The sequence below is a fragment of the Misgurnus anguillicaudatus genome, chromosome 2 (genome assembly GCF_027580225.2).
Source record: "Misgurnus anguillicaudatus chromosome 2, ASM2758022v2, whole genome shotgun sequence".
Lineage (NCBI taxonomy): Eukaryota > Metazoa > Chordata > Actinopteri > Cypriniformes > Cobitidae > Misgurnus > Misgurnus anguillicaudatus.
This window is the reverse complement of record NC_073338.2, coordinates 35,520,681-35,547,380: the sequence shown is the minus strand read 5'-3', so window position 1 is coordinate 35,547,380 and position 26,700 is coordinate 35,520,681. Positions and strand designations below refer to the sequence as shown.

Genomic DNA, 26,700 nt, shown 5'->3' with positions numbered 1-26,700 from the left:
GCGCCCTCTGGCGAGTGCTCGGAGTATGGGCGTGACTTGGATTACGCCAGCGCGCCATCTGCTCGCTGATTGGCCGTACACGTGTACGGCGGAAGTGGGGCACACTTCCTTGACACGCATCAACCGGTCATTCAACCAACTCTGTATCTGTATCCAAAAGGTCGATAGTCATTCACTGAGTAAAAGTATCTGTTATCTTGAGCTGTTTATGATTGTCGGGTTGCTGCACAGGCTGTCGGAGAAACTTCCACGGGTGGTGCACAGGATTAGTCTGACGATGAAGCCCCAAGTTGTGTTTGTTTTGGGCGGGCCTGGCGCGGGGAAGGGGACACAATGCGCGAGAATTGTGGAGGTAAGAGAGATGTGGAGGTAAGACTGAAATGATTCGTTAGATTCACTGTATGAAGAAATTCACGGATTTTATTTGACTGGCATTACTGCCTCCTGCTTTACCCCACCTTACAATGTCCACGCATTTTCGCATGTCCTCTAAAACATTTAACATGGAAGAAAAGCGCATGTGCACAATGCGCTCTCTTACAGTTCATGTGCCATTTGGAATAAAAAAAATGAGCTTTGAGTTGTAATAATTTCCTGGAGTATTTAAGATGGCATTTTCATGTATCCTGTTATGAACAGGACTTCTGTTTAAACAGTCCCCACCCTCTGTTAGTTTTCAGTAGTAAAGTAATCATTGTTTAGCTGTCAAAAAAACTGGGTCTAAGGGCACGCGTCTGGCTCCATTTCCATTAAGCATAGCCTATAACTTTAACTTTAAGATCAATTATTTCTTTTTTTTTGTATCATGAAGGTGTATAAACATTATTCTCACACAATTCCTACACTTTCCTTCTTTTATACATGTATGAAAACTTCAGCTGTAACTCAAATGGTAGAGCAAAGGTCATGGGTTTGAACCCACATACTGATAAAATGTATAACTTGCATGCTCTGACTGTAAGTTGCTTAAATGTATTATAATAGTAATGTGTTAATTTAAGTTTACCGTTACTTTAAAATGTAGTAAATAATAATAATAATAATGAATGAGTAGGTGTGTTCAGACCTTGGACTGGTAGTGATCTAGGAAACACTTGCCACAAGTATTATTTGCTATCACTATTTTACTCCAGCTGTCATAAAGAAACATCTTTTAAGTTGTATTAACTATACTATACTGCATTGACGTCATTAATATTAATCCCTAATTGTGTACCTCTTATCCTCATATAGACCTACAGCTACACTCATCTGTCCGCTGGGGATCTCCTGAGAGAGGAGCGCAGCCGCAAGGACTCCAAGTCTGGTCAACTCATTGACAGCTGCATCAAGGAGGGCAAAATAGTTCCAGTGGAAATCACCATCGACTTACTAAAAAAGGTGGTTAGGCTTGACTAGCCTGCTCTTCAAGTTTCTGCAACCTTTTAATGGGGATTAAATAAGGCAACCATAGCCTGTGAGCATATTCACAAAAACAGATAAATATATATTAATAGTGTGAATTAACACATGTTCTGATAAAAAATGTAAGCAGTTTCCTATCAGTCAAGCAGAGTGCAAAGAGTGTTCAGGCTGGTTTAATAGGAGGCATAAATTATGAATCAAATACCACAAAAATGTTATTGTTTTATAAACTGGAGAAATACATTTGCATTGATACTTTGTGGGCATTTGCTTTTATAATGAATGCAATTATATATTTTTTTACACTGACAGACGTTTGTCTAATATCTGTATTTGACAGGCAATGGATGAGACCATGAAGACCGATGAGAAAAAGTTTCGCTTTCTTATCGACGGTTTCCCACGTAACCATGACAACCTGCAGGGATGGAAGGAAGTCATGGATGAAAAGGCAGATGTCAAATTTGTCCTTTTTTTCGACTGCGGCAATGAGGTGAGAAGTGGCATTATTTTATTGAGGATGTATTGCCCTGTCATAATATTTGAAGAGTTTTGTTGCAAAACAAGATAAATCCATTTTTTAACATTTTTGTCAAAACATGTTTATTATCATGTTATTATTTTGTTTTATGGTGCTACTTAGCTGTATTTTTTAAGTTATGGAGGTTTAAATCAAAACAAACCAACTGCAGTTTCATTGAAATGAATTGGAATGCACAACCAAAAAACGAGATTTCTGAACAATTAAAAAACGGTGGTTATCTCGTTTTGTAACGAAACTCTTCATTTGTTCTGCTTAACATTTTTAACATGGTTAACGTTTAATGAAAATTGACGAATCAAGCTATTAAAAACTGCATGGTCCCTACATAGTGTAATTTTCCAGTGCATGCTTACATTGAAGTATTTAGAAGACACTTTTTTCAAAAGTGACTTAAAAATGAGGCAGCGTACAACATTTTGTCTTTAGGACAGTTTACACAGGAGGCTGTGTGTTTCAGGTGTGCATCAACAGATGTTTAGAGCGGGGCAAGAGCAGCGGACGCACTGACGATAACAGAGAAAGTTTAGAGAAAAGGTAATTTTCATTCAGTTTTCCTATAATAACTGTATCAAAATAAACTCCACTGTTTTGTCTAATCTATTTAGTGTCTAATGAGTCAACAAAACGTTATGCTTTAAAGGGACACTCCACTTGAAAATAGGCTCATTTTCCATCTCCCCTAGAGTTAAACATTGGATTTTTACAGTTTTGAAATCCATTCAGCTGATCTCCGGGTCTGGCGGTACCACTTTTAGCAATGATATTATGCCGTGCCCAAAAATAGTCCCCTGCTATTGAAAATAATTTTCGGCTGTTGCGTAATATCATTGCGCCTCCTGCAGCCATGTTACGGCAGTAAAGTCCTTGATTATTACACCAGAATGAGAGTATAGTTCCTAACCATATCAGCCTAGAAAATCACAACTTTTAATTTTCCGGCGGTCTTAGTACACGATGTAACTAAAAAGAGTCAAGTTTTAAATAGGAAAAATATTGAAACTCTTTGGTTATATTTTTTTTAGCGTAATGCAAATGGTCTAATCAGATTCAATGGATTGTGCTAAGCTATGCTAAATGTGGCACTGCCAGACCCGGAGATCAGCTGAATGGATTCCAAAACGGTATAAATAAATTGTTTAACTTTAGGGGAGCTGACAAATGAGCATATTTATAAAAAAGTGGAGTGTCCCTTTAAGTACAATTTTAAATCATTTTATTATTTAAGAGTTGCTATCGCAGCACCTTCCCTTTTGTAGTGAGTTGGTTGAACTTACCTTAATTCATTAAGTTATAAATGTGTTTTATGTTCAGGATTCAGACATATCTCCAATCCACACGACCCATTATAGAGCAGTATGAGCAGCAGGGCAAGGTGCACACCATTGATGCTTCACGCTCAGTGGATGAGGTAAGAAATAGTTCCTGATTTGTGTTTGAATGTATAAAAACATGCATGTAAGGTTGAATGACCATTTTACTTTTCTTAACATTCATTTTATTATGTTTTATATTTGTGTAAATGTTACATCTTTTAGTCGGTGCAATAGAGATGTACAAATAGTTCTTTTCTCATCTGGTTTCTTTCATTTGTTCTTCCAGGTATTTGCAGATGTGAAGAAAATTCTTGATAAAGAAGGTTAAAGTTACGTGCCCACAGCAAAGGTGTCCGTTTCTTGATGTTAACAGTGCCACACCTTCTACATGTATCAATATATACGTTTTTACTCATGTAATAGTTTTTTTAAAAAAGGGTTGTGTGTGTGTGTATATCTATGTGTTTGTAGGCCTGAAAATGTAACATTATATTTAATAGCGAACATTTTATAATGCAAATTACACTAAAGAGTGACTTAAAAAAGCTTCAGCAATAAACATTCATTGCACTTCTACAGGAACAGTATATAGAAGTGACGGCTCTTAACTTGAAGGTAGTCTTACCTGGCATATGTGTTAGATCTGTAAGAGCGATGTTTGGATAGTCAAGTGCTTAAAACGTATATAAAAAAATGAAACGGTAATTGGTCTAGAACCTGTTCCCTTCTGTTCTATGTATACGTGTTTACTTATGACTGAAGCCAATGAACAATTACGACTGACCAATAGGAAATAAGATTATTTCAGTAGTTTACCAGACATGTTTAGACAAAATATACAGTTATCTTTGTAATGTATATTAATTAAAAACTGGGTCTGACAACCTATTGGCAGCCAACCAAGAATCGTGGACTGAGTTTTAGCTGTAAATTTTACTTTTTCTTGTTGTGGTAGTATAGCTTTATTCAAGACACTTGTGATCTTTGCTCAGGCGATACATTTTAAGATTAGAGGAACCAGGGCACGTGCTTTTACTTGATCATTAAACGTCTTGGGGTTATTCATAGATAAAATGCCTTTGTCATATTGATATAACTGTTCTGCATTCAGATTGTGTTCAGTGTCTCATATCACCAGATTGCATAAAACATTATATGAAGGATGACATTAACCCCTGATGAAAAATAAAAAAAACATACAAATATGAAAATGCCAAATGTTTTTCCATTTACGATTTGATTTTGCAGATTTTATTTTGAGGAAAAAGGTGCAACAATAATTTGCAGTTTCACAAAAGGACAAAAAGTACAACGCATCACAATGTGTGTAATTCTAGCTAAACAAATTTATTTGAAAAGTTTGTATTTTGTGATATTAACAAAGCCACTTGGGTCTTTATTGCGATTCAATTTTCAGACAGTTAAAGCTGCGGCAGTGGATTTTTTTTAATTATTAGCTATTATGTAGTTGCATCAAATGTTGAATTAGATTTAAATTATTTTAAACTAGATTTCAATTATGATGAATTGGCTTTTAATTAAACTAAAAGTTATTTTATTAATTTTAATTTCTAGTTTGAGTAGTGCTTTGATGCTTGAAAGCTGTTGACTACATTTAAACAAAGTTTTTTATTTTCTTTTTTGTTGTTGTTTAAATGTAACAATAAATTGATTGCCACAACTTACCTTAAATAAATTGAGTACATTAAATATATTTTTTTCAGTGTACTAAACGCATCCCTTTTTTTTGGATGCACTCTACTGTGCTATGAATAAACTCAAAAATACAATTGTAAATGTTAAACATCACACGCACACACACGCCTGTTTGTTGCAAGCACAACTTCCATTATTTGGTGAACCTTGTTTACTGTTTAGAGAAAATGAGTTACAATGTTGTGATACAAATAGTCAAAAATATCAGTACTCAGTCAACCTAGGAAAACAAGAGGCTTGTTCGACTTCATGCGGCGCCGTAAGAACTGACAGCCGAGTGACGTCAAAGTACCGCGAGAACGATTAGAGAAATCATACGAAGTTGAATTTCGTCTCGCTCTCGCGGCAGTTCGACATCATCCGTCTGTCAGTTCCTGCGGCGCCGCACGAAGTCCAACAAGCCTATTGTTAAATCTATCCAAATAAATATTCAGACACCTCATTTGTTTAGTATCAAACATTTAATTTTAAGGACGTCTGTCCCTCTAGTACCAAAAACTGTTGTACAGTATCAAATGTGCCTAAATACAATATATTTGTTCGACAGTGTAAAGCTCTTTAAATGTACCACATTGAACAGCTCCCATAGCAGAGGTTTGATTAAATATTTACATAATTGCATAAGCAATGATCCTTTATACCAATATTACATATTATACACAGTGCAGTTTGGCTAAAAAAAGAAAGAGCACTCTTTGAAAAGAGAAATAAATAATAAAGATATATTTATGTTCAAATATTGCCCAATCCAGTCTTAAAGTCAGACACTGCAGTCTCTATCAACAAGAGCTTAATTTTCAATACTTGAAAGCCAAAGTTTACATTGTTATTAAATTGCAAACACACAGTGATATCAGTGTAAAATCATGCATCTTCTGCAGATCGGACAGGAAGTATATGAAGAAGCGCATAACATGCTGGTGAACTAATCCTGCATATTTAAGATACAATTTCTAAATGCACCGTACGGGTAAACAAACCGACACCACAGAAATAATATTGAGGCATTTGTATTATTTGATGGCTTTTTAAGTACCACTAATGGACCAGAAGTCTATCATAGACCTCTTAAAAATAGCTTAATAAAGTCTTTAAACAGCATTGTTGTTTTCAAGAGCTTATGGGTGAGCTGACAGGCACGTCTGCTCTGGTTCTGCGGTACTGGACTTTGGTGTTCGTGACGGCCCCGTGTTTCTGCCGCAGATGCAGTCGCAGTTGACTCTTGTGACGGAAGTGAAGTTCACAGTTCTCACACTAAAAAAAAAAGAAAACATTTAGTTAAACATAAGCACTTATTGGTGAATGTGCAACTTTCATTATAACATATATAGAAGCGCTCACATGATAAGGTTTCTCTCCTGTGTGTATTCGTAGGTGACTCTTCAGCGTCTGAAGGTGACGGAAACGTGTGCCACAGACATCACACGGGTACGGCTTCTCTCCAGTGTGGATCAGTACATGAGCCCTTAGATGAGCCACCTACAAGTGATGACAAAAGGAACTTAGAAAAACACAGTCGAGACTTACAAAACACTGATTTTATACCATCACTGTGTAGTTTTTACCTGGACGAAGCAAGAGCCACAGGTTTCGCATTTGTATGGTTTTTCTCCTGAGTGTATGCGTGAATGGGTCTTGAGATTTGCAGGTCTGTTGAATTGAGCTCCACAAACATTGCATCGGTATGGTTTCTCCCCTACAATAATAAAAAAAATGCTTGGTTATTTTTGAAATAAAAGTTTGAGAGCAGGAGATTGCAGAATCCTAATTTGATTTGCTTGTATACAGTAAATGCAATCATATACCTGTGTGGACAGACTTGTGGGTTGCCAGGTTTGCTTTATAGCGAAACATGGCTTGGCAGCGGTCACATTTGTATGCCTTTCCGTCCTGTAGCCACTGATGCTTCTCCATCTCAGATTCACTTTTTGAATCACATTCAGTGCAGTACAGTCTGCCGGTTTCTGCAAAAATATTGAAAACGGATATTAGGTTGGGTTCACAATGCACACCATTCAGATTTGTATTACGATACTGATATTCATGAAGTTTAATCACTTTGTTCAGATTGATCTACATACACCTGCTATAGAAATAACTCATGTGTCCTACAATTTTTACCTAATTTTGTGTCTCCCATACTGCCATCTTCTGTCAAAGTGCTGGGTTCCTCTTTGTGAATGTATTCATCTGTAGAACTAAATGTAACAAATAGCAACATGTTTAATATTAAAATTCTGCTAATATTTGCTTTGCTATATCATGAAGAATATCTACACCTAATTTTTCGTAGCACCGACCTGCTGTTGATATTGAGCTGACTTTTAGTTTCTTCTTCGTTGCTCTTTTTAGTGGTAACTACGTGGGATGGAGTTTCCGAGCCATGACCATTAACTCCTTCAGCGGAGTTAAGTACAATGAACTTGTACTTCTTCCAATTGCGGACCTTTGGATCACCGATAGAGGTTGGAGGAGAAGCCGCCCCTCGGGTACAGCCGCTAGACTCTGCGGGTGAGTTCGGTTGGCAGTCTGATCTAAGAGGGCTCTCAGGACCATTGGTGTGTGAAGGTTCAATGTTCTCCACCCCTGAAGCTCTCTTTATGTCTCCGTCAGCCCGAGCTGAACGGAAAAGCACCGACGGACGGATCCTCTCCACAGCTCCTCCGGCAGTCACCGTCTTAGTCGAGACTCTGACGTCTAGCGCAGAGTGCTGCTGACGGGCTATTACGCCGCTCTTTGGCATCTGCCAGAGAGGGTTTGTGGTGCCAGAGGTCTCCAGGGAGAAAGGAAGATGTCTGAAGAAGCGAGTAGGGCTTTCAGTGGAAGTGCTGACTGCATAGTGCAGACTGGGAGGACCGTAAGAGCTCATGTTAACAGAGGAAGGCCGGGGAAACGCATTGCTATGGATAAATGGAGCTTCTGGAGTTAAACAGCCTGGCATCTCCACTCTAGTCTGATTCACACAGATGCCCCTGTGTGATAAAAAATAATAAATAAAATTAGTTACAAATCACATCATGTGATTTCATTCGCAGCTTTAATGTTTCACGGTTAAGGACGTACCTGGAGTCCATAAACCTCTGGCAGGTGTCCATCACGTGGTCCATCTGCAGGTATGTGGCTGTGTTGAGGGTGGCTATAATGAAGTTATCTTTAAGGGTGAGACAAGACGTATACATAAACTCCAGAAGTATGTCAAAGCCATCAGGGTCCACGTTTGGATCTAAACTAATCAAGCTCAGGTTAGCTTTATGGGTATCGGCAAACATGGAGTAAAAGAGGCCGCTGGAAAAACAAACAAACAAACAAACCGGTATCACTTGTTATGCTTGAAATTTACTGATAAGTTGCAATGGTACTTTAAAACATAAAAACTGCACTACCTGCATGCCATCAAAACCGTCTTATGTGCCTGAAACTGCTGCCCGCCAACCAGAATGGTGACGTCAGTCAGGATGTTTCTGCTGCGCAGGCGGTTGAAGTTAAACAGCACATCACCGGCATGCCGAGTGAACGTGATGCAGCCATCTGCTGCACTTGACATATTGACTGCCTGCACGGAGAAAATTCAACATCTGGTCAAACACTGGGAATAAATGCATAAAAAGCCTACCAATCTAAAAAAATAAAAATACTGAATCACGCCTTACATTTTGTTGTATTAGCCTTAACAGCTAAACAATTAAAGTAGGATCGTCCCCGAGACCCGTATCTGTGCGAATTATCAAATGAACACTAGATGTCCACAAAGTTCTTTGTTGCAAACTGCTGTCATTCAAGGTATGACTGACTTTTAGTACACAATAAAGGTAAGGTGAATTTAGGTCAACTGGGACACATTTTGACATTGAGGTGACTTTTAAAAACAGTCACAATCTACCTAAAATAATTAATAAAATATTTTTTTAATTCCAGTTTTGTTTATTATTTACTGACAGCTTAAATATTTTATAATATAATAATATTTAAAAATGGCTTTATTATGAAATCATACATTCATTTATGCATACATTTAAACATTAATAACTTTTACTGTTACATTCATACCATTTTACATAACTGTACTTTGACATTTTGACTAAGGTCCAGAAGTCTATATTTAAAAATCTTATCTATTTTTTGCTCTTTTCACAAAGCATTCAGAGATACATATTAAGCATATCTCACTAAGTAAATTATAATTATGTTTCACCTGTTGACACGCGACTGTGCATTTTAATTAACCAAACCTAATTTCAAAAACGCGTTATGATGTGATGTATAAGAAATATTACGGTGACATAAACACTACAGTACAATATGCCTCTATAAATAATCTGATGACGTTTACGTGCTTGAATGGAGAAGCCGACGTGACAGAACATTAAATACGTTCACATGTCTAGTGGACATTTGCGTAAACCTTTGAAAAGCATTTATACGCGTTCAGTCGACCAACAACCTAAATCACGTAAGGCACAACATAAGCTCGTAAAACTAATTAATCTAGTATTTGCGATGTCACATGTAAATTATTACACATCTGGTGATCACCGACTGTCTGTTCTGTAAGCAATAAACTTATTTCCCCACCCATATAAAGTTGCGCAAACGTGTTTATTACGAAATCCTAAAATGAGCCCAACGAGCACCGCTTTCGTCTTTAATGGTGAAAGTAATGCAACTCTGTCCAACAGAGAGAAAGTGACGTATGAGACGAATAAAGTTAGTTATTCGCGCAATTAGGCCAACAAAAGTCGCGTTGCGTAATTAACAAGACAAATCCAAACGCAACAAAGTAACGCTAGTTTGGTTTAAAACGAAATACATGCCCAATGTGAAATAAACTTGTTTCTACAGAGCTCAGATCTCATGATAAGTCTAGACTTTTACTAGATAGAATATAATCACCTGGTGTAATTTTCTTGGAAGTGTCCAGCGTAGACAGTTCTTGGAAGAGTTCTTCTGAGAACACGCAGTTCACAATTCTCGGAATTTTACCAGTGGACTGTACCACTTACAAACCAGAGGGGAGATCCAGATTTTGTGTTTTCCGGCTTGCGTAGTGCTAAATAATTGGGTATTATAAATTGCATATCATTAATAGTTAACGTTTAGACATTTAAAGATAATAACGCAAAATGTACCATTCGTATTTTATTTCATTTACCCGCTCATCTATAAACTTATTTACATTGCGTGACAGACACTCCGAGCTTAGTGGATTGCTCCAGAAACGCGGTCATATTATACGTCACGCCACCTCCCACTCTTTCATTTCTCTACAGATTCCGCAGAATTGATTGCTCGAAATGCTACAAGTATATTAAAACTATTACGTAATGACGATTAAAGTAGGTAAACAGATCAAATGTTTAATCATTAACATCAGTTATGTTTTCTCTCATTAGACTAAAGTGAAAAAAGCAAGCTATTTTTGTCTTATGAGATTTGTTATGATGTCAGGTGTTTATCAAACAGGATCACTTAGGCCAGACGTTAACTGGCTAGTAAATTTCAACCTTCTGTTCAGGCTAGTTTGGACAGTTCAACTACATGTAGGTTACATTCAGTACCTCAACATAATATTGTTTCCATCACTGTACATTAGTACTATAGGAAAGATACAGGCCTAAATAAATTAAGTATGCATTATATTATATTTAGTTGTTTCATCGTAATCAGTCATGGCCTAATGGTTAAAAAGTCAGGCTTGTAACCCGAGAGTTGCTGGTTTGAGTCTCAAGGCTGACAGGTTGTGAATGAGCAAAGCACCTTAACCCCAGTGGCTCCCCGGGCACTGCAGCGATAGCTGCCCACTGCTCTGGGTGAGTGTTCACTACTCCCTGAATGGGTTAAATGCAGAGGTCACATTCCAGGTATGGGTTACCATACATTACGTCACTTTCACCCTTCACCTGCACAAAATCAATGAGTTTGTTTTTATCTTGTGAATCCTGCACACTTTCATTGCACACATTAAACTAAACACCGACGATGCCTAAATAAGACATTTAGTCCTGAAAATTACTAAAAAAATTTTTTTTACATATTTTCTGTTTGTATATTAATAAAATAGATTGAAAAATAAATATGGATGGACATTAAAACTTGTAAAACAAGAAGTCTGGTGGTGGTGGTGGCCTAAGACTTTAGCATAGTACTGTGTATATGATAGTGGTGGCACTATATCAAAAATTAAGATTACACTTGGATCAGATGATTGCAAACAAAGGCACTTTCAACAATTTATTTGATTTGTTTTACTGAAAGGTTCTCTTTAGGAAATTTTGAGTTCATTTAATATTACAGATTGTAAGAAAGATCACAAGATCAAGGATGAAGGAGATTGATTACAGCACAGAATTAAGATGTCAACCGAGGTCATATCTCCAGCACTTACGTACAAACACTTAAGCTCATGACTGCTTCAACCATGAGTGTAACCTAACACTAACAGTAACAAAGCTTCTATTCAGGTCCATAATGCAGCACACACAACTCTAAAAAACATTTTTCAAAGAAAGAGGTACTGGAAACTGGGCATGTGTGTAGCAAACTGTATTCAAAGTAATTGTTTTAAATGGGTAGTTTATAAATCCACAGTTTTGATTTAGGTACTCTGAGAGAACCTAAAGGGAAACTGTAAAGAGGTCAAGAAGTGTGTCGATAGGTCAAAATACAGTATACAAAGAAACGGTGTTTTAATACGTTTAAATCATATGTTTATATAAGGTAATATATATTATTTAACTATACAAATTGTTTCGTGCACACTCTTAGAACGAATGTGTTAAAACAACACATTAGTGTTGATTCTGGGACAACACACTAAATGCGCTGTCCAAGAATCCACCCATCTCGGTGTTATTATTAAAACAACATATTTTATGTTACTTTTAACATAACTTGTGTTATATTGTAACACAAAATCAACACAAAATGTGACATAATGTGTTAAAATTACACATAATGTGTTGAAAGCTTAACGCACAAAGATGTGTAAAATTAACACATCCTTTCTAAGAATGCACCGGTTGGGTCTGATGATCATATTTGTATTACAAGAGGTCAAGTTCAGGTTAGACTTTAATGGGCGGTTTCCCAGACAGGGTTTAGGTTAAGCAAGGATTAGGCCAAACATACCTTGCAAAAAACATTTCTGGTGTGTATGTTGATACAAAATAATGGCTCCGATATTATTTAAGATGTGTAAGTGCAAGATATTTTCAATTAAGACAGCACAAACATTCATTTTATTCTGGTACTAGACTTAAGCCCTATCCGGAAAACCATTAAACAAAATACAGTTTTTTTCCCTATATTTTCATTGTGTAAAGCTTCGATTTGTTGCCTGAATTCACATGAAACCTACCACACAGAAATCTTTAAAATGATGTAATGTACACTTCAAAAAACTAGCTGTAATTACACTGTAAGAAAATTCAGTATAAATTACAATTGCAGCTGGGTTGCTGGTAATTTACCGTAGATTTAAATTTATGTTATTTACTGGCAAGAGTTTGTTCAAAGTTAAATAAATTCTAAATATTAACAAGTCTTTATGCAAGCAAAGCATTCTGGGAACCAGAAATCATCATCAACCCTTTTTCTGTATTTTGCTTCAGATTTTGTTTCCCAGAATGTTTTGCTTGATGCAGTTAGTTTAGTTTTACTCTGTAAAGACAAAGACTTTTGTAAATTTTAAATGTTCATTTAACTTTGAACAAAATGTTGCCAGTAAATAACATAAATTTAAATCTATGGTAAGTTACTGGCAACCCAGCTGCAATTTCTATGGATTTTTTTTACAGTGATGCAGCTGGTTGCCAGTAACTTACTGTAAAGATAAAGACTGAAAATGTTTCATGTTCATTTAACTTTGAACAAACTGTTGGCAGTAAATAACCTAAATGTAAAATCTACAGTAAGTTACTGGCAGCTAGCTGCCATTAATACCCAGTAATACTGTCATTTATAAAGATTTTCTTTTACAGTGTATGAGTAAAAACAAACTTTATTTTTATAGTCATAAATGATTATTAATTCATATATTGAATAAAACATCAAATAGATGCATATAATAATATGTTTTATAATGACATCATCAAATATAAAACAAGTCACAAGTGCCACACATAAATTGTGCATCAGAAATTTTTTTACAAGAAGATACAAAAGTTGTCACTGGGGCGGTACCTTTTCAAAAAAGTACACTGTTGTACCTCAAAAATACACATTGGTCCTTAAAAGTATATACTGATACCTCATAGGTACATATTTGTACCAAAATTTTACATATTAGGACCTTTTTAAAAGTTACCATCCTGGTGACAACATTTCTACCTTTTTTTCTGAGAGTGAGGAGAAAGCACAAAAAATAAAATACAGCAGAAGAAAGAAGTGGAAAAACTCTGAAAAAGCCCACAAATGTATACAATGCTAAGACAATAATTACAATGTAGAGCTCTTATGTGTTGTGGTTCTTCCTGAAATGATGAACTTCTGTATCCCTTCTTTATTGGAAAACCAAGTTCTCTGAGAGAGAAAAGTTGGGGAGATGTTGTATCTCTTGAACTTCATTGCGAAACTACCCCCTCCAGATACACACTTCCTCTTTCTTTAGAATTGGAAAGTGTTCTATCAGAAATGTACGGTCACAAGCGTTTCACTCTCAATCAGATGGACGATGTCATTTTCTAGAGAATTTTGACCTTTAAAAAAAAGGATAAAGCATAATATTCATATTTCTGCGCTTTCGGTCATGGGAGTGAAAGAAATTGGGTAATCATTTTCCTCTTGATGTTACTAAACATATGCCATTTAAAACATTTGTTATGGATTCATCAAACATTTCTAGTTGCCAGTTGTGTGGTTTGGATGTATATCGCCTTCACACATATCTCACATGAATTAATACTGTATATCTATAAATGGCAAAGCCAAAGACAAAGTGACAGACTGAAAACGCTATTTCATTTTACTCATCGCTGTCACACATCAAAGACACAGTTCAGAAAATGTAGAGGCTGTTTCAAGAAAAGTCTTGATGTACGCTTTACAGATTACTCAGTGATTGCCTGACATGTGTTTGTTATGAATTCACTCTGTGTGTGAGAGAGGCTGGTTGGTACTTCATGTTTAGTAGTGATCAGCAGTTCAGCTCAATTGGTATAGGGCATTGTTTTAAAAGGATGGTTCACCCATTTATTCACTCTCATGTTGTTACAAACCTGTATGAATTACTTTGTTCTGAAAAACACAAAGATATTTTGAGGAATGTTTGTAACCAAACAAATCAGAGGCCCCTACTGTGGAAGTCAACGGGGGCCTCTGATTGGTTGGGTAAAAAATGCTTGAATGCTTGCTTTAGGAAACAACTTAAAAATGTTCCACTTATCATGCATTCACAAACACACACACAAAAAATGTAAAGAAAATCTGTTCTATATAGATTGCGGAGGGCAGGGAAATGCAATATTTTTTTAACAAATTATCAGATTATTTTATGTAAAAGCAGGGTTCCCACACCTTAGTTAACTTCAAATTCAAGGACCTTTCAAGGACTTTCCAGGTCCAATACCCTCAAATTCAAGGACTAAATTTGGGGACACATTTCAAGTGAGAGCAATGTTACATTGTGTTACCTTTAAAGATACATTGTTACAGTTCCCTTTTGTGACACTTTGGGGACGCCTCCAAGGGTAAGTGCGTCTGAATGTGTATATCAAATTTAACCAATGGTGAGGCTTAACGACAAAGACAGGGTTACGTGGGAGCCAGGAAGTATATCGCTATCTGAAATATTGCTAAAGACGGCGTTACGGGGACGCAGGAAGTATAGCAAGGGAGACGCAGCATTTCGTTCCCTTCTCAGGGAACAAGAGTTACATACGTAACCCGAGATGTTTTCATGTGTCAAACACAACTATGCAAAAAAGCATTTTGGTATGAATCAACATTCACATACAGAAGATATAAGCATTTAAAGCGAACAGTTTACCACGTGTGCTTAAAAAGTCTAGAATTTTTATGATGTATGCATATTTTCAAAAACGTCCAAAGGCCTTGAATTTTTCCCCCAGATGTACAAACTTTCAAGGATTTCAAGGACCCGTGGGAACCCTGTAAAAGGCTCTGATCTTTTTGAGCATATTTATCCAACACCTGTAGATGCCAACATAAGGTTGTGTAACATGCATTGCAAACATTATTGTCTTTATATAAGGTTGCTGTCAGAAACACTGTATATAGATTTAAACTACCTTAAGGTCAAAGAAAGGGTGACCCATACTATGCTGTAATACAGGTTTTTTGTATCAGGCATGCAAGCTAGTAAAAAATAATGTGTCAAATAAACACAAGCATAAGTGCACTGTAAAAATATATTAAATCAACTCATATTTTTATGTTACTTTAACTTAAAAAATTTAGCTTATAAGATTTGTCAACTTATCTCGTCAAAACTTAAAACAGTAGGTTGAATTGACTTGCAAACCATGTTGTTTTAACTTTATGCTGCATTTTTTTACAGTGTGTCTAGAACAATACCTTTTAAAGAGCACCTATTGTGCGATTCACATTTTTTATTTAAAAACGTGAATTGGACAATAGGTGCTCTTTAAAAGGTTTTAAAAGGTCCTTTGGTGTGTAAGTGTTTATTAGTACATATTAATGAAATGCAAAAAGTACAAACCCCAAAGTAAACGATGACGCGAGTTATCGTCCTTTTCTTGGACTACAACAAACACACGGATAGGCAACAGTTTACTTCCCGGGATTGGTGATGTAGACAAGACCAACATTAGCATAATTCCTCCCACTTTGGATTTAAAGCCTGTAAGTTAACTCCTGTTAGCAACCGAATCTTTCAAACATGGTAAGGAGCGTCACGTTTCCAGCTGACGTCAAAGGTATTCAAGCCAATCACAACGTACAGATTAGCTGGCCAATCAGGGACACAGAGCTTTTCAAATCCGTGCGTTTCAGAAAGAGAGTGAAATCTGGAGCTACAAAAATGTACTGTATGTGGAAAATAATGTTTTTTTAAACATAATAACCATGCATGCGAACATATTGTATTATACCAAATACACAAAATAACTAGCAATGAAATAGGTGTCTTTAAAGCAACCAAATCAGTTTTTTTATCTGTTACACCAAGACATATATACTGTATATTTGAATGAATTCACTCTATGTCACTTTTAAAGTGCAATATTATAAAATAAATATAAACATTAAAAGCTGAGTTTCTATTGTTTTACTAGCCTCAATTGTGCTGTAAGATATTGTATTGCATTGTAGGCCAGGATCTATTATCAGACATTCTGTACTGCACTTTGGACACGTGTGTGTTTTGAAAAGAAATGTGTTGGCTGTTTGAGATTAGGATTGACATAGAATTCATGATCCATAACATAAATCTGACTTTGCTGTTAAAACAAAGTAGACGATCCATTTATTTTCCATGGGTATTCTGAACTTCCCCTTCGGCCACCTGTTCAAAAGCTCTGAATAAAAGGTCAATGGGTCAGTACTTCAATGTACAATAAAAATGGTATTTATTTACCTTTTAAGTAATTTAAAAGTGCTTAAGTAATGTAACTGGCATCATGTTCCAAACCTTTATGCATTTCTTTGTTCTGCTGAATACAAAGGAAGATATTTGTTATCAAGCAGAAAGCAGAAGTCAAAAGTCAAAGCTGCTCCAAAACTGGTTACAAACATTGCTCAAAATATCTTCCTCAATTAATTAATATTAATGTGCACCTATTTCATTGCTAAAAACCACGTTATTTTGTGTATTTGGTATAATACAATGTGGTTAAAAAAACACATTATTTTCCACTCCTGATATCCTGCCTTTCTCAATCGCATTGATTTTGTACAAAACTCATCGATTTGAAAAGCACTAATTGGCCACCTAATCTGTACGTTGTGATTGGCCTGAATACCTCTGATGTCAGCCAGAAATATGACACCCCTTACCATGTTTAAAAAATTTGCTCACAATGCAATGCTGACAGGAGTTAACTTACAGACTGTGAGTCCAAGCAGGAGGAATTATGATAATTTCGGTCTTGTCTATGTCAACTCGCGTCATCGTTTACTTTGGGGTTTGTACCTTTTGCATATCGTTAACATGTACACACTTACACACCAAAGGAAATGCAAAAACATGGATCGGACGATAGTTGTGTCTCATATAGGTCACTATTTAAAATGTCATTTTAACACTTTATGCAATTATGTTTACTTGTTGGTTATATATTTTAATTTATATATACTTAATTTATAAGACTTGTGTATGTCTTAAACAACAAATCACTCTCTGTGACACTGCATACACGTCTATATTGGATTTACTTTGTCTTAAGATTAGAAAAAGTTTATTTTGCTGTTATTACCTGCATTTTGCACTTTTGCCATAATATCGGTTTAGTAAATGTACATTTGGGTATCCATCAGCACATCAAAAAATTATGATTTTATTTCACAAAACATTTTAATATGTCTCAAACTAGCATGTGACTATAAAATCAGACATTATACTATAATTAGTTTCTATTTTTCCTTTAACTCACCTAAAGTACACTTCTTGTATATGCTCCTGTTTCAACAGCCTGATCTGATTACTTAACCTTTACCTGTCAGCCAACTCTCCATTATCCTATAACCTCAGCTTACACTGGTGTGACTTTCTCCAACAAACATCAAGGCAGTTAAACAATGCAGATCCATTGCAGCTTAACAAAAACATTTTTTTTACTTTCAGATAAATGTATGTATGCTCATTTCATTTTTGCATTTTACAACTGAAATACTAAAGCAGCTATTAAGTGATTTTTAAGTTGTTCTCAGGTCGTTAGATGGGAAGCAGACTGATTATAGGAAATAAAGTTAATGCAAAACTTAAAATATTAGGTTGGATTGACTTAACAAAGTTGTTTTAACTTCATGTTGCATTTTTACAGGCCACGTCCATACCTGTAAACAGAATATTATTGTCAAATGATTATAGCCTTGTTGCACCTAGTCTCAGCCTCTAAAGTCCCTAAACATTAGGGCTGGGTATCGATTCAGATGTTCCAGATCGATTCTATTTCGATTCGCAAGCTATCAAATCGATCAATTTCGATTCTCGATTCGATTGCCGATTCTTGGTTCGGTTTCAGATTCTCGGTTCGATTTTATACTCGATTGTGAGCATAAGTTTACATGGGTAATTTATAAAAAGAAATTAAGTGCCACAAACCTATACACTCACCTAAAGGATTATTAGGAACACCATACTAATACGCCTTCAGAACTGCCTTAATTCTACGTGGTATTGATTCAAACAAGGTGCTGAAAGCATTCTTAAGAAATGTTGGCCCATATTGATAGGATAACATCTTGCAGTTGATGGAGATTTGTGGGATGCACATCCAGGCATCCAGGCAAAAGATGCTCTATTGGGTTGAGATCTGGTGACAACTCATTGTCATGTTTAAGAAACCAATTTGAAATGATTCGAGCTTTGTGACATGGTGCATTATCCTGCTGAAAGTTGCCATCAGAGTATGGGTACATGGTGGTCATAAAGGAATAGACATGGTCAGAAACAATGCTCAGGTAGGCCGTGGCATTTAAACGATGCCCAATTGGCACTAAGGGGCCTAAAGTGTGCCAAGAAAACATCCCCCACACCCTTACACCACCACCACCACCAGCCTGCACAGTGGTAACAAGGCATGATAGATCCATGTTCTCATTCTGTTTACACTAAATTCTGACTCTACTATCTGATTGTCTCACAGAAATCGAGACTCATCAGACCAGGCAACATTTTTTAGTCTTTAACTGTCCAATTTTGGTGAGCTTGTGCAAATCATAGCCTCTTTTTCCTATTTGTAGTGGAGATGAGTGGTACCCGGTGGGGTCTTCTGCTGTTGTACCCCATCCGCCCCAAGGTTGTGCGTGTTGTGGCTTCATAAATGCTTTGCTGCATACCTCGGTTGTAACGAGTGGTTATTTCAGTCAAAGTTGCTCTTCTATCAGCTTGAATAAGTCGGCCCATTCTCCTCTGACCTCTAACAAGGCATTTTCACCCACAGGACTGCCACATACTGGATGTTTATCCATTTTCACACCATTCTTTGTAAACCCTAGAAATTATTGTGCATGAAAATCCCAGTAACTGAGCAGATTGTGAAATACTCACACTGGCCCGTCTGGCACCAACAACCATGCCACGCTCAAAAATGGCTTGAATCACCTTTCTTTCCCATTCAATTTGGAGTTCAGGAGATTGCCTTTACCAGTACCACACCCCTAAATGCATTGAAGCAACTGCCATGTGATTGGTTGATTAAATAATTGCATTAATGAGAAATTGAACAAGTGTTCCTAATAATGCTTTAGGTGAGTGTATATTAAACTCTTTGAGGTACACTTGGGTACATTAAAACAGAACCCATCTCTAATTTTCAAATGCATACAATTATGTTAAATACAATACAATTTTGATGCAAGATGAAAAATGTTTGCTGAAAAAAGTCTAGTGGAGAAGGCTAATTAGATTAACGTTAATCTTACGTTCAATCTTTGCTGAAATAAATAAAATCAAAAAACGATTTGTGGCCTTTGAGAATCAATGTTGAATTGACCATGTCAAAAAACACTTAATCGAATTTTTTTTTTACATGATGCAGTACAAAGCAAAACATGATTGGTTGCTTTATGTGTCCTTGACTATTCAAAGTGGCCATGGTTCCCAGACCTTCAGTATGAATGGCTACGCGAGACTATGTCATACATTGCTATTTCCCTTGATGCAGGTACTTACAGAGATCTGTTAAGATACAGAGAGAAAAGTGAGCTCATAGTACACATTGTTCCATTCTGAGGGCAAAAAAAATAACCATTCAAATTTAATTGGCCGTAAAAAAGCTATTATAGACTAACTGGTTTATTTAAAGGAGCAAAACAGAGAAACAAGTTTGACTTCTGAGTGAGTGATAAATGAGTGTACTATAATAATATTTGTGTTCTTTTAATTATGTCATTGATAAAAAGTACAATATTGCAAAACATGGAAGGAACATTCTTGGCCACTGGAATGAACATTGTATGTGCCAAAACTGGCGAGGCAAGTCACAGCAGGTTAAGTTCAAGGTTTCTCATTTAGTGTAGGTTAATCTGTATGTGTTAAAGCACCTGCCAAGATAGTCAGCTGAGTTGTGCAGTGTGCGGCTTTCTAAAAATGCAGAGTGGCAGTTGTTCAAAAACAAGGGCTTGGCCTTGTTAATAGAAACCGGTTTTCAATACACCTTCTTGCGGAAGCAGAAATTCACATTGATTCACATGTTTTTGTCTTCTTAATTCGGGTTTATACGTTGTTATCTCCGTAAACATGAAAATTGTAGAACATGTTAATCAGATTTTATCCTCCTCAAAGTCCAAAGAGAAACTAGGATAAAGGGCTTGAACTGAAAAAATGTACGGGCACACAATATCCTCGCATGAACCTGTTTAGATGGAATTTCATCTATTGAATTACAAGAACATTTCAGTGTTTCCACCCTCATTCCTACATGAAGTTACTCACCAACACATTTCTGTTCAAAGTGACATACAGAGTCCGAAACTCATAATGATTTAACATTTCAAGAGACCTGACTAGTAATTATTTATGTTAGAATTTATACTTTTAAATTTAACAATTTTAAAATAACAATATACATGTTTCAACATTCTTTAACCAATCACATGATTGAAAGGAATTTAATTATAAAAACATTAATGTAATGTTGACAATAACTGTTCATCAATAACAGATTGTTATTGCATAAATAAGCCCGGACAGTGTGATCAGCACCCGCCATGAAGCAGAGGGTCTTGTATGAGCCTTGTGCGGCCCCCCTTGTGTACGGTGCATTCCTTTGCGGCCCCCCAAAGACAAAAAACAGTTCTAAAACGTAACATTTTAATTAAAAAAAAAACATTAAATTATACAAAGTAGTGCTGTTGGTTATAAGCCTTATTTTTTATAGGTTTAATTACACAGAATAAATTAATGTATTTTATAAAATGTCATAAAACTGGGCCCCCCTGGCACAATCTCGCGGCCCCCTGTTTGAGAACCACTGTTGTATGACACTGAAGGGGCTTATTTCACGATATCAACCGGCTGCCAGCACATTATCCTGCTTATTACACGGTTGTTTATGCAAGGTAAGGAACAATAAATATTTTATTACAAACAGTACCGTGAGTGAGATCCAAATGCACATTATGTAAATATGTTTTAAGTAAATAAAGAGTATATTTAGAAGTGTTATGCATAACAAATGTTTATGTACCAATTTTCTGTTTGTCTCTTCTTTACTGTAATTACATGTGTGCCACATCGGCCATACAGCTTTCTTTTTATTGGCACTGGCCATAAAAAAACGCATATCGGTCAACCACTAGTAATAAACTTTATTTGAAATCTGGCATAGATAAAATGAATCAAATGGTCCTAAGCTTTCACTAGAGGTGTACCATTTAAAAAGGTCCTAATATGTACCATTAGGTACAGATATAGATTTGGCACCCTTGGGGTACTAATATGACCTCTTTAGAAGCAGAGGTGCACATTTTGACAATTTTTTGATATTTTTTTACATATAGCTAAAAACAAGAACAACATGCTCTTTTAAAGGTTCAATGTGACCACGAGCATCCATAAAGTAGTAGAAATTAAACGGTGTTAATAAGGTTTTATAGATTGGCATCTATTTTGCTTACAGGCCCTGTCTGTGTGTTATTTAACAAAGAAAGCCTTCAAAAAGTCAGATAGGACCTGCATGGATGTTCTGTTAACAGAGGCATGTAATGAACTGTCGAAGATCACATTTGATCAGCTCAGATAGCTTCATAAAAAGCCCTAAAGCATATTTATTTAGAGAACAGTCACACCCTTAAAAGTAACACTTGTTAATAGCAGGACCTGTTACTTTTCTGAGCACATTTGCTGATAATCACCTTAATAATTTACACTGGTTTTATTCTGTAGTCTTATGAGCAATCACAGGAGATTATTTAACAAATGCCAGTGTGTATTTTAAACTCAAAAATCTATAGATCTATAAACGTGAAAGCCCTCACCGAATACTACAGGCTGGTTTTTATTACATGTTGTGCCAGTGCACTAGGCAACAAAGTGTTTCCTAGTCATATAAATCGACAGATTGTAGCCTTTCAGGTCAAATTAAGAAGGTTTAGGAGGAAGTAAGTGCCATCATTATACTGGTGTCATATCATTATGCTGGTGGGACACATACAGATCGACAACATGAACTTTTATGGGCATGGATTTATAAAACGTCTCTCGCGGGCACTTTGCTGTAGCAATTAAAACAAAGAACCCACGTTATGAAAAACGTCAATTTGTTAAATTAGCTGTATACATAATTGGCACGCTATTACAGCATCATGTTTTACTTTAAAACCAACTCACGATGAAGTGGCGGGGTATTGTCTTGGTTTTGTGGGTAATTTTAAAGGTCACGGAAAAACTGTCAATAACACATAAATCATTTTGGATTGTATATAAATGAAGATGGGAGATTCTTAGATCAGAAAACGCAAGCGTCCCCTAAGAAAATACATCTAGAACCTCAACACAAGATTTAGATTTCTATTCTCTCAGATTTATATACTATCCAGACATGAGGGTCGTTCTGCTGGCGCTGCTGCTGTTGTTTTCTGTACGGGGAGATTCGGCCCAGACTCAGAAAGGTCTCAGGCTCTGTGGCCGGGAGTTTTTTCGGGCTGTGGTCTACACGTGTGGGGGTTCAAGATGGAGGAGGGGTCAAAATGAGGACAAAATAAAGGGTCAGTATACATCTTCCTATAATTGTCAATAGGTGGTCTTAATCAATTACGGCTAATACGGATCAAACTCGGTTGATATATTTAAAGTTTTTAATTATTGCTGTAATGTCATCAACTTATTAATAGAAATGCACTGATGAGTCGGCCTATAATTGTACCAGATTGATCAACAGACGATGATAAGGGCAGATTGATTTTGAATTGTGTGAAAATGACAATAGAAATCCAGTTCGTACTCTCAACACATCTAGGATTTCATCACATAATCATTTGAAACAAGGAGTTAAAAGCAAAATTATCAATATCTATCAGTATCGGTAGATGTCATGCTAAGTAACTGAATATCGGTATCAAGAACTTTTGTATTGGTGCATCCAATTAAACTAATTAAAGGGATAATTCACCCATAAAATGAAAATTCTGTCATCATTTACTCTCATGTTGTTACAAACATGTATAAATGTATTTGTTCCGATGAACACGAAGGAAGACACCTTCAGGAATGTTCGAAATCAAACAGTTCGTGAGCCCCATTCACCTCCACAGTATTATTTTTTCCTACTATGGAAGTGAATGGGGCTTACGGATGGTTTGGTTACAAACATCCTCAAAATATCTTCCTTTGTTTTCATCAAAACAAATACATCTAAAGGTTTGTGACAACATTAGAGTGAGTAAATGATAAAAGAATATCCATTTAATATTATATTAAACTGTATTATAAAAAAAAAATGTCAGAATAAATACATTAAATGTCACATTTTAGAACATTAACTAATTATGTTTCAGTACTATGTTTATAGTTACTTAGCATAGGGTACTAGCATCTTCCACTGACCAAATCAAACATAAATCCAGGCCTTGTTTGCCACCTGCTGGTGTTTTGTGGCAATTTGGGTTTAAATCATTGTGTCCAGTTTCAAATTTCAGTGTGTTTCAGAAAATCTTTGTTTAATTCAACATTATGAACTGTTAAGGAAATAAAAATTTACATTATAAACTGATTCATCGCAGGGTATGAAATCCAGACTGGCGTGGAATCATTTACGGCCAATGAAGAAATGGATCGGACGGAAAGAGACCTCTACTCAATGCTGCCCATACTGTGCTGTAAAGTTGGTTGTCAAAAAAGCGACCTGGCTCTCCTGTGCTAAGAAACTATCACCTGTTGTGACATATCATGTAGGCTCTGTTCTTTTTTAAATGTACGAATTTATATTGACGCTTGTGTTTAAGCTGGTTACACGAGTTTATCTTATTATGTTGTAGTAAGGTGTGTCTAACACTATCTGAACATTACGTCCCTCCATGTTGACAGGTGTATTGCCATCTAAGATGTAGTTGTGCAAGAAACCCAATTAAAGATTGGCATTTGAGTCCTTTACACCCTGCAATGTTTGTAAGCTTATAATAGATGTTTTACCTACCTGTTTCTATTAAAACAATTCTGAAATCGAACGCAATTGAACACGCAAACTCTCAATGGATTTAATAGGTGCAACAAAATAAGTGGTTTATTAACTTTAAAGAAAGATGAATTATTATGCGTACATATAAACATGAGACTTGTATTGAATACATATGTAACTCTGAAACTTCATTTTAAAGGCCACTGAAACAGCAGCATTCAAAATGATGTGACAGTTCACATTCAATGATGTGAAAATACTGTATTATTCAAAGTAGACGCCAAAGACATTAGCACTGGCAAAGAGCGAGCTGTTTTTGAAACTGTGTGAGGAGAAAGTATCATGCGCTGCATCCCACAAACATCGACTCCCCATGCGTATGCTCTGATCTCTGATCTGACCAATGTTAATGATTACTATGATCTTATAGCGAGGAATCATCAGGTCTTTCACTCTGGCTTTGACAACCTGAAATTACAACAACAGACATTAGCTGCCTATTCATTTTTAATATGTATTCATATTTATAACCTTATACGTTTTGCTCCAACCCTACTCAAACACCCCCTTGCCAGTAATTTATAAGTAAAGCAAACTACGTTCATAGGGTTAGAGTTGAACTATGTAGGACAGTTATCTTCCGGAAACTAGACCGCCCTAATGTAAATGGCGCATTATATGTTCAAAACTGTGTACAAGTGCACCTAGAAGTTTTGGGTTCAGATTTTTACAGTACTTTTTAATGTGGGCTGAACTTTGTTAGTTGTTAAAAATACCCATGACATTTTTAAAGGGGACATTTCACAAGACTCTTTGAAGATGTTAAATAAATCTTTGATGTCCCCAAAGTATGTATACATGTGAAGTTCCAGCTCAAAATACCATCTAGATAATTTATTAAAGGATGTTAAAATTGCCACTTTGTAGGTGTGAGCAATGTGCCATTTCTGTGTGTGTCATTTAAAATGCAAATAAGCTGATCTGTACACTAAATGGCAGTGCTGTGGTTAGATAGTGGAGATTAAGGGGCGGTATCATTATAATAAGATCTCATTCTGACATCACATTTCAATTACCTATTTTTTCACATGTTTGCAGAGAATGGTTTACCAAAACTAAGTTACTGGGTTTTTCTTTTTCACATTTTCTAGGTTGATAGAAGCCTTGGGGAAATAGTTATACCACTTATAAATACACGTAAAAATTCAGATCAAACTAAAACGCATCACCTGACCTCAGAGATTGTTTTGGTCATTTGCCTGCACAGTTCGGCTTCATATTTTTCCTCCTGTAGATAACTGGTCAATACATCCTTCAAAATGTCATTAACTGTTAACACTGGGAAACGCCGTGATGGTGCTGCACATAAATGTACAAAAATATATTACAGTGTGAACAAAAACAAATGATTAAAAATAGGATTGCTGATATATTAATATTTTTAATCTCTATAATTTTAAATGCATATATAAATGCTCATCTTTGCAGAGAAAGCATTTTTTGTCTGTTAATGACTGTGAAGTATCAAGTAAGATTAGTTTCTAGATAAGTTTTTGCATGTCAAGAGTCAAGACTTACTGAGCTGATATGTGTTGTCCATTAGCACTGCTGGTCGTGGAAGATCATCATGGTGACCAGGCTCATCAATGTAGGACACAGTGCTGACAGAACTAGTAAAATAGGATGATTCATACTCTATAATAGTTGATTCATATATTTGAAGACATTACTGAAAAGACATTCGTAAATATTTAGTCAATTTGTTTTTTACTATGTGGGTTTGTTGATGTTAGAGTAACTTACTCTTTGGTTTTGCCAATAGCTCTGACTTCATGACTGCCAAAGGAAGACACACTTCCACGCTTCTTCAGCAAACGGGCGGCCTTCTCTTTAGCTAAATCTGACATTTCCCTGAATAAATAAAACGCGTGACCTTAAACATATCCCAACCCAAATGGTGACCACACAACAACAAAACCAATTATTGTCTTTTTAGGATGAGGCAATTATCTATCGGTCACCAAGTAGGCCTACGTGTATAAGTGCATTCGTTTCCCTTTGTACATTTACTGAAATACTTCGTAGAATTAACCAAAACAATTAACTTACTATAAACTTACCGCTTTGATGCGTTTTCTCCCACACACCGGAAATGCACCGTCACAGCATTGTTTTCAAGCGTTGCCTGGACAACAAGTCATTAGGCTTGTTGGACTTCGTGCGGCGCCTCAGGAACCGACAGGCAGATGACGTCAGAATCCCGCGAGAACGATTTGAAAGCAAGCTCCTCTGCATGATTTCTCGAGTTGCTCTCGCGGTGCTTTGACGTCGTCCTCTGTTGTTTCTTGCGGCTTCTCATGGAGTCGAACAAGCCTGCTGTCATTCTGACCGAATATCAATTAAGTCTATGCTACGTTGCTTGGTAACCTTTCTTATGTTTGCTTACAATAACAGTACAACTAAGTTAAAT

At 36.2% G+C, this 26,700-nt stretch overlaps 4 protein-coding genes across 8 annotated transcripts; 2 read left to right on the top strand and 2 right to left on the bottom strand.

Annotated features, from left to right (window-relative positions):
* The first annotated feature begins 21 nt into the window (after positions 1-21).
* On the top strand, positions 22-4,209 carry cmpk (cytidylate kinase). 5 transcript variants are annotated; one of them, XM_055202949.2, is made up of 7 exons: positions 22-160; positions 232-369; positions 1,234-1,380; positions 1,745-1,897; positions 2,406-2,482; positions 3,260-3,356; positions 3,548-4,209. In XM_055202949.2, exons 2-7 carry the CDS (start codon positions 334-336, stop codon positions 3,587-3,589), a joined length of 552 nt encoding a protein of 183 aa, XP_055058924.2. In that variant the 5' UTR covers positions 22-160; positions 232-333; the 3' UTR covers positions 3,590-4,209. The 5 variants fall into 5 exon arrangements, 4 of the variants coding, with proteins under 4 accessions (XP_055058924.2, XP_055058922.2, XP_055058920.2 ...); XM_055202947.2 differs by having other exon boundaries at positions 26-160; positions 232-352; XR_012358029.1 differs by having other exon boundaries at positions 74-352; positions 2,375-2,482; positions 3,548-3,676.
* Positions 4,210-5,419: 1,210 nt separating this feature from the next.
* On the bottom strand, positions 5,420-10,023 carry bcl6ab (BCL6A transcription repressor b). Its single transcript, XM_055202939.2, has 9 exons — positions 9,868-10,023; positions 8,361-8,530; positions 8,041-8,262; positions 7,278-7,949; positions 7,099-7,175; positions 6,783-6,941; positions 6,543-6,673; positions 6,319-6,456; positions 5,420-6,231 (listed from the first exon to the last, which is right to left on the bottom strand). Exons 2-9 carry the CDS (start codon positions 8,519-8,521, stop codon positions 6,088-6,090), a joined length of 1,704 nt encoding a protein of 567 aa, XP_055058914.2. The 5' UTR covers positions 8,522-8,530; positions 9,868-10,023; the 3' UTR covers positions 5,420-6,087.
* A 12,486-nt stretch (positions 10,024-22,509) lies between these two features.
* insl5b (insulin-like 5b) lies at positions 22,510-24,205 on the top strand. The gene is made up of 2 exons (XM_055202941.2): positions 22,510-22,821; positions 23,836-24,205. The coding sequence occupies exons 1-2, from the start codon at positions 22,656-22,658 to the stop codon at positions 23,973-23,975; spliced, it is 306 nt and encodes a 101-aa protein (XP_055058916.2). The 5' UTR covers positions 22,510-22,655; the 3' UTR covers positions 23,976-24,205.
* Positions 24,206-24,308: 103 nt separating this feature from the next.
* Positions 24,309-26,496, bottom strand: dynlt5 (dynein light chain Tctex-type family member 5). Its single transcript, XM_055202940.2, has 5 exons — positions 26,351-26,496; positions 26,034-26,141; positions 25,809-25,900; positions 25,465-25,589; positions 24,309-24,698 (listed from the first exon to the last, which is right to left on the bottom strand). The coding sequence occupies exons 2-5, from the start codon at positions 26,135-26,137 to the stop codon at positions 24,495-24,497; spliced, it is 525 nt and encodes a 174-aa protein (XP_055058915.2). The 5' UTR covers positions 26,138-26,141; positions 26,351-26,496; the 3' UTR covers positions 24,309-24,494.
* Positions 26,497-26,700: the final 204 nt, after the last annotated feature.

Coding starts and splice junctions, on each gene's coding strand:
- insl5b (XM_055202941.2), top strand. CDS start 22,656: ATGAGGGTCGTTCTGCTGGCGCTGCTGCTGTTGTTTTCTGTACGGGGA. Junction 22,822..23,835: donor AAATGAGGACAAAATAAAGG/GTCAGTATACAT, acceptor GATTCATCGCAG/GGTATGAAATCCAGACTGGC.
- bcl6ab (XM_055202939.2), bottom strand. CDS start 8,521: ATGTCAAGTGCAGCAGATGGCTGCATCACGTTCACTCGGCATGCCGGT. Junction 7,950..8,040: donor CAGAGGTTTATGGACTCCAG/GTACGTCCTTAA, acceptor TTTATCACACAG/GGGCATCTGTGTGAATCAGA. Junction 6,232..6,318: donor CAGGAGAGAAACCTTATCAT/GTGAGCGCTTCT, acceptor TTTTTTTTTTAG/TGTGAGAACTGTGAACTTCA.
- dynlt5 (XM_055202940.2), bottom strand. CDS start 26,137: ATGTCAGATTTAGCTAAAGAGAAGGCCGCCCGTTTGCTGAAGAAGCGT. Junction 25,901..26,033: donor GCTATTGGCAAAACCAAAGA/GTAAGTTACTCT, acceptor CTATTTTACTAG/TTCTGTCAGCACTGTGTCCT. Junction 24,699..25,464: donor TGACCAAAACAATCTCTGAG/GTCAGGTGATGC, acceptor TTGTAATTTCAG/GTTGTCAAAGCCAGAGTGAA.
- cmpk (XM_055202945.2), top strand. CDS start 209: ATGATTGTCGGGTTGCTGCACAGGCTGTCGGAGAAACTTCCACGGGTG. Junction 1,381..1,744: donor CCATCGACTTACTAAAAAAG/GTGGTTAGGCTT, acceptor TGTATTTGACAG/GCAATGGATGAGACCATGAA. Junction 3,357..3,547: donor CTTCACGCTCAGTGGATGAG/GTAAGAAATAGT, acceptor TTGTTCTTCCAG/GTATTTGCAGATGTGAAGAA.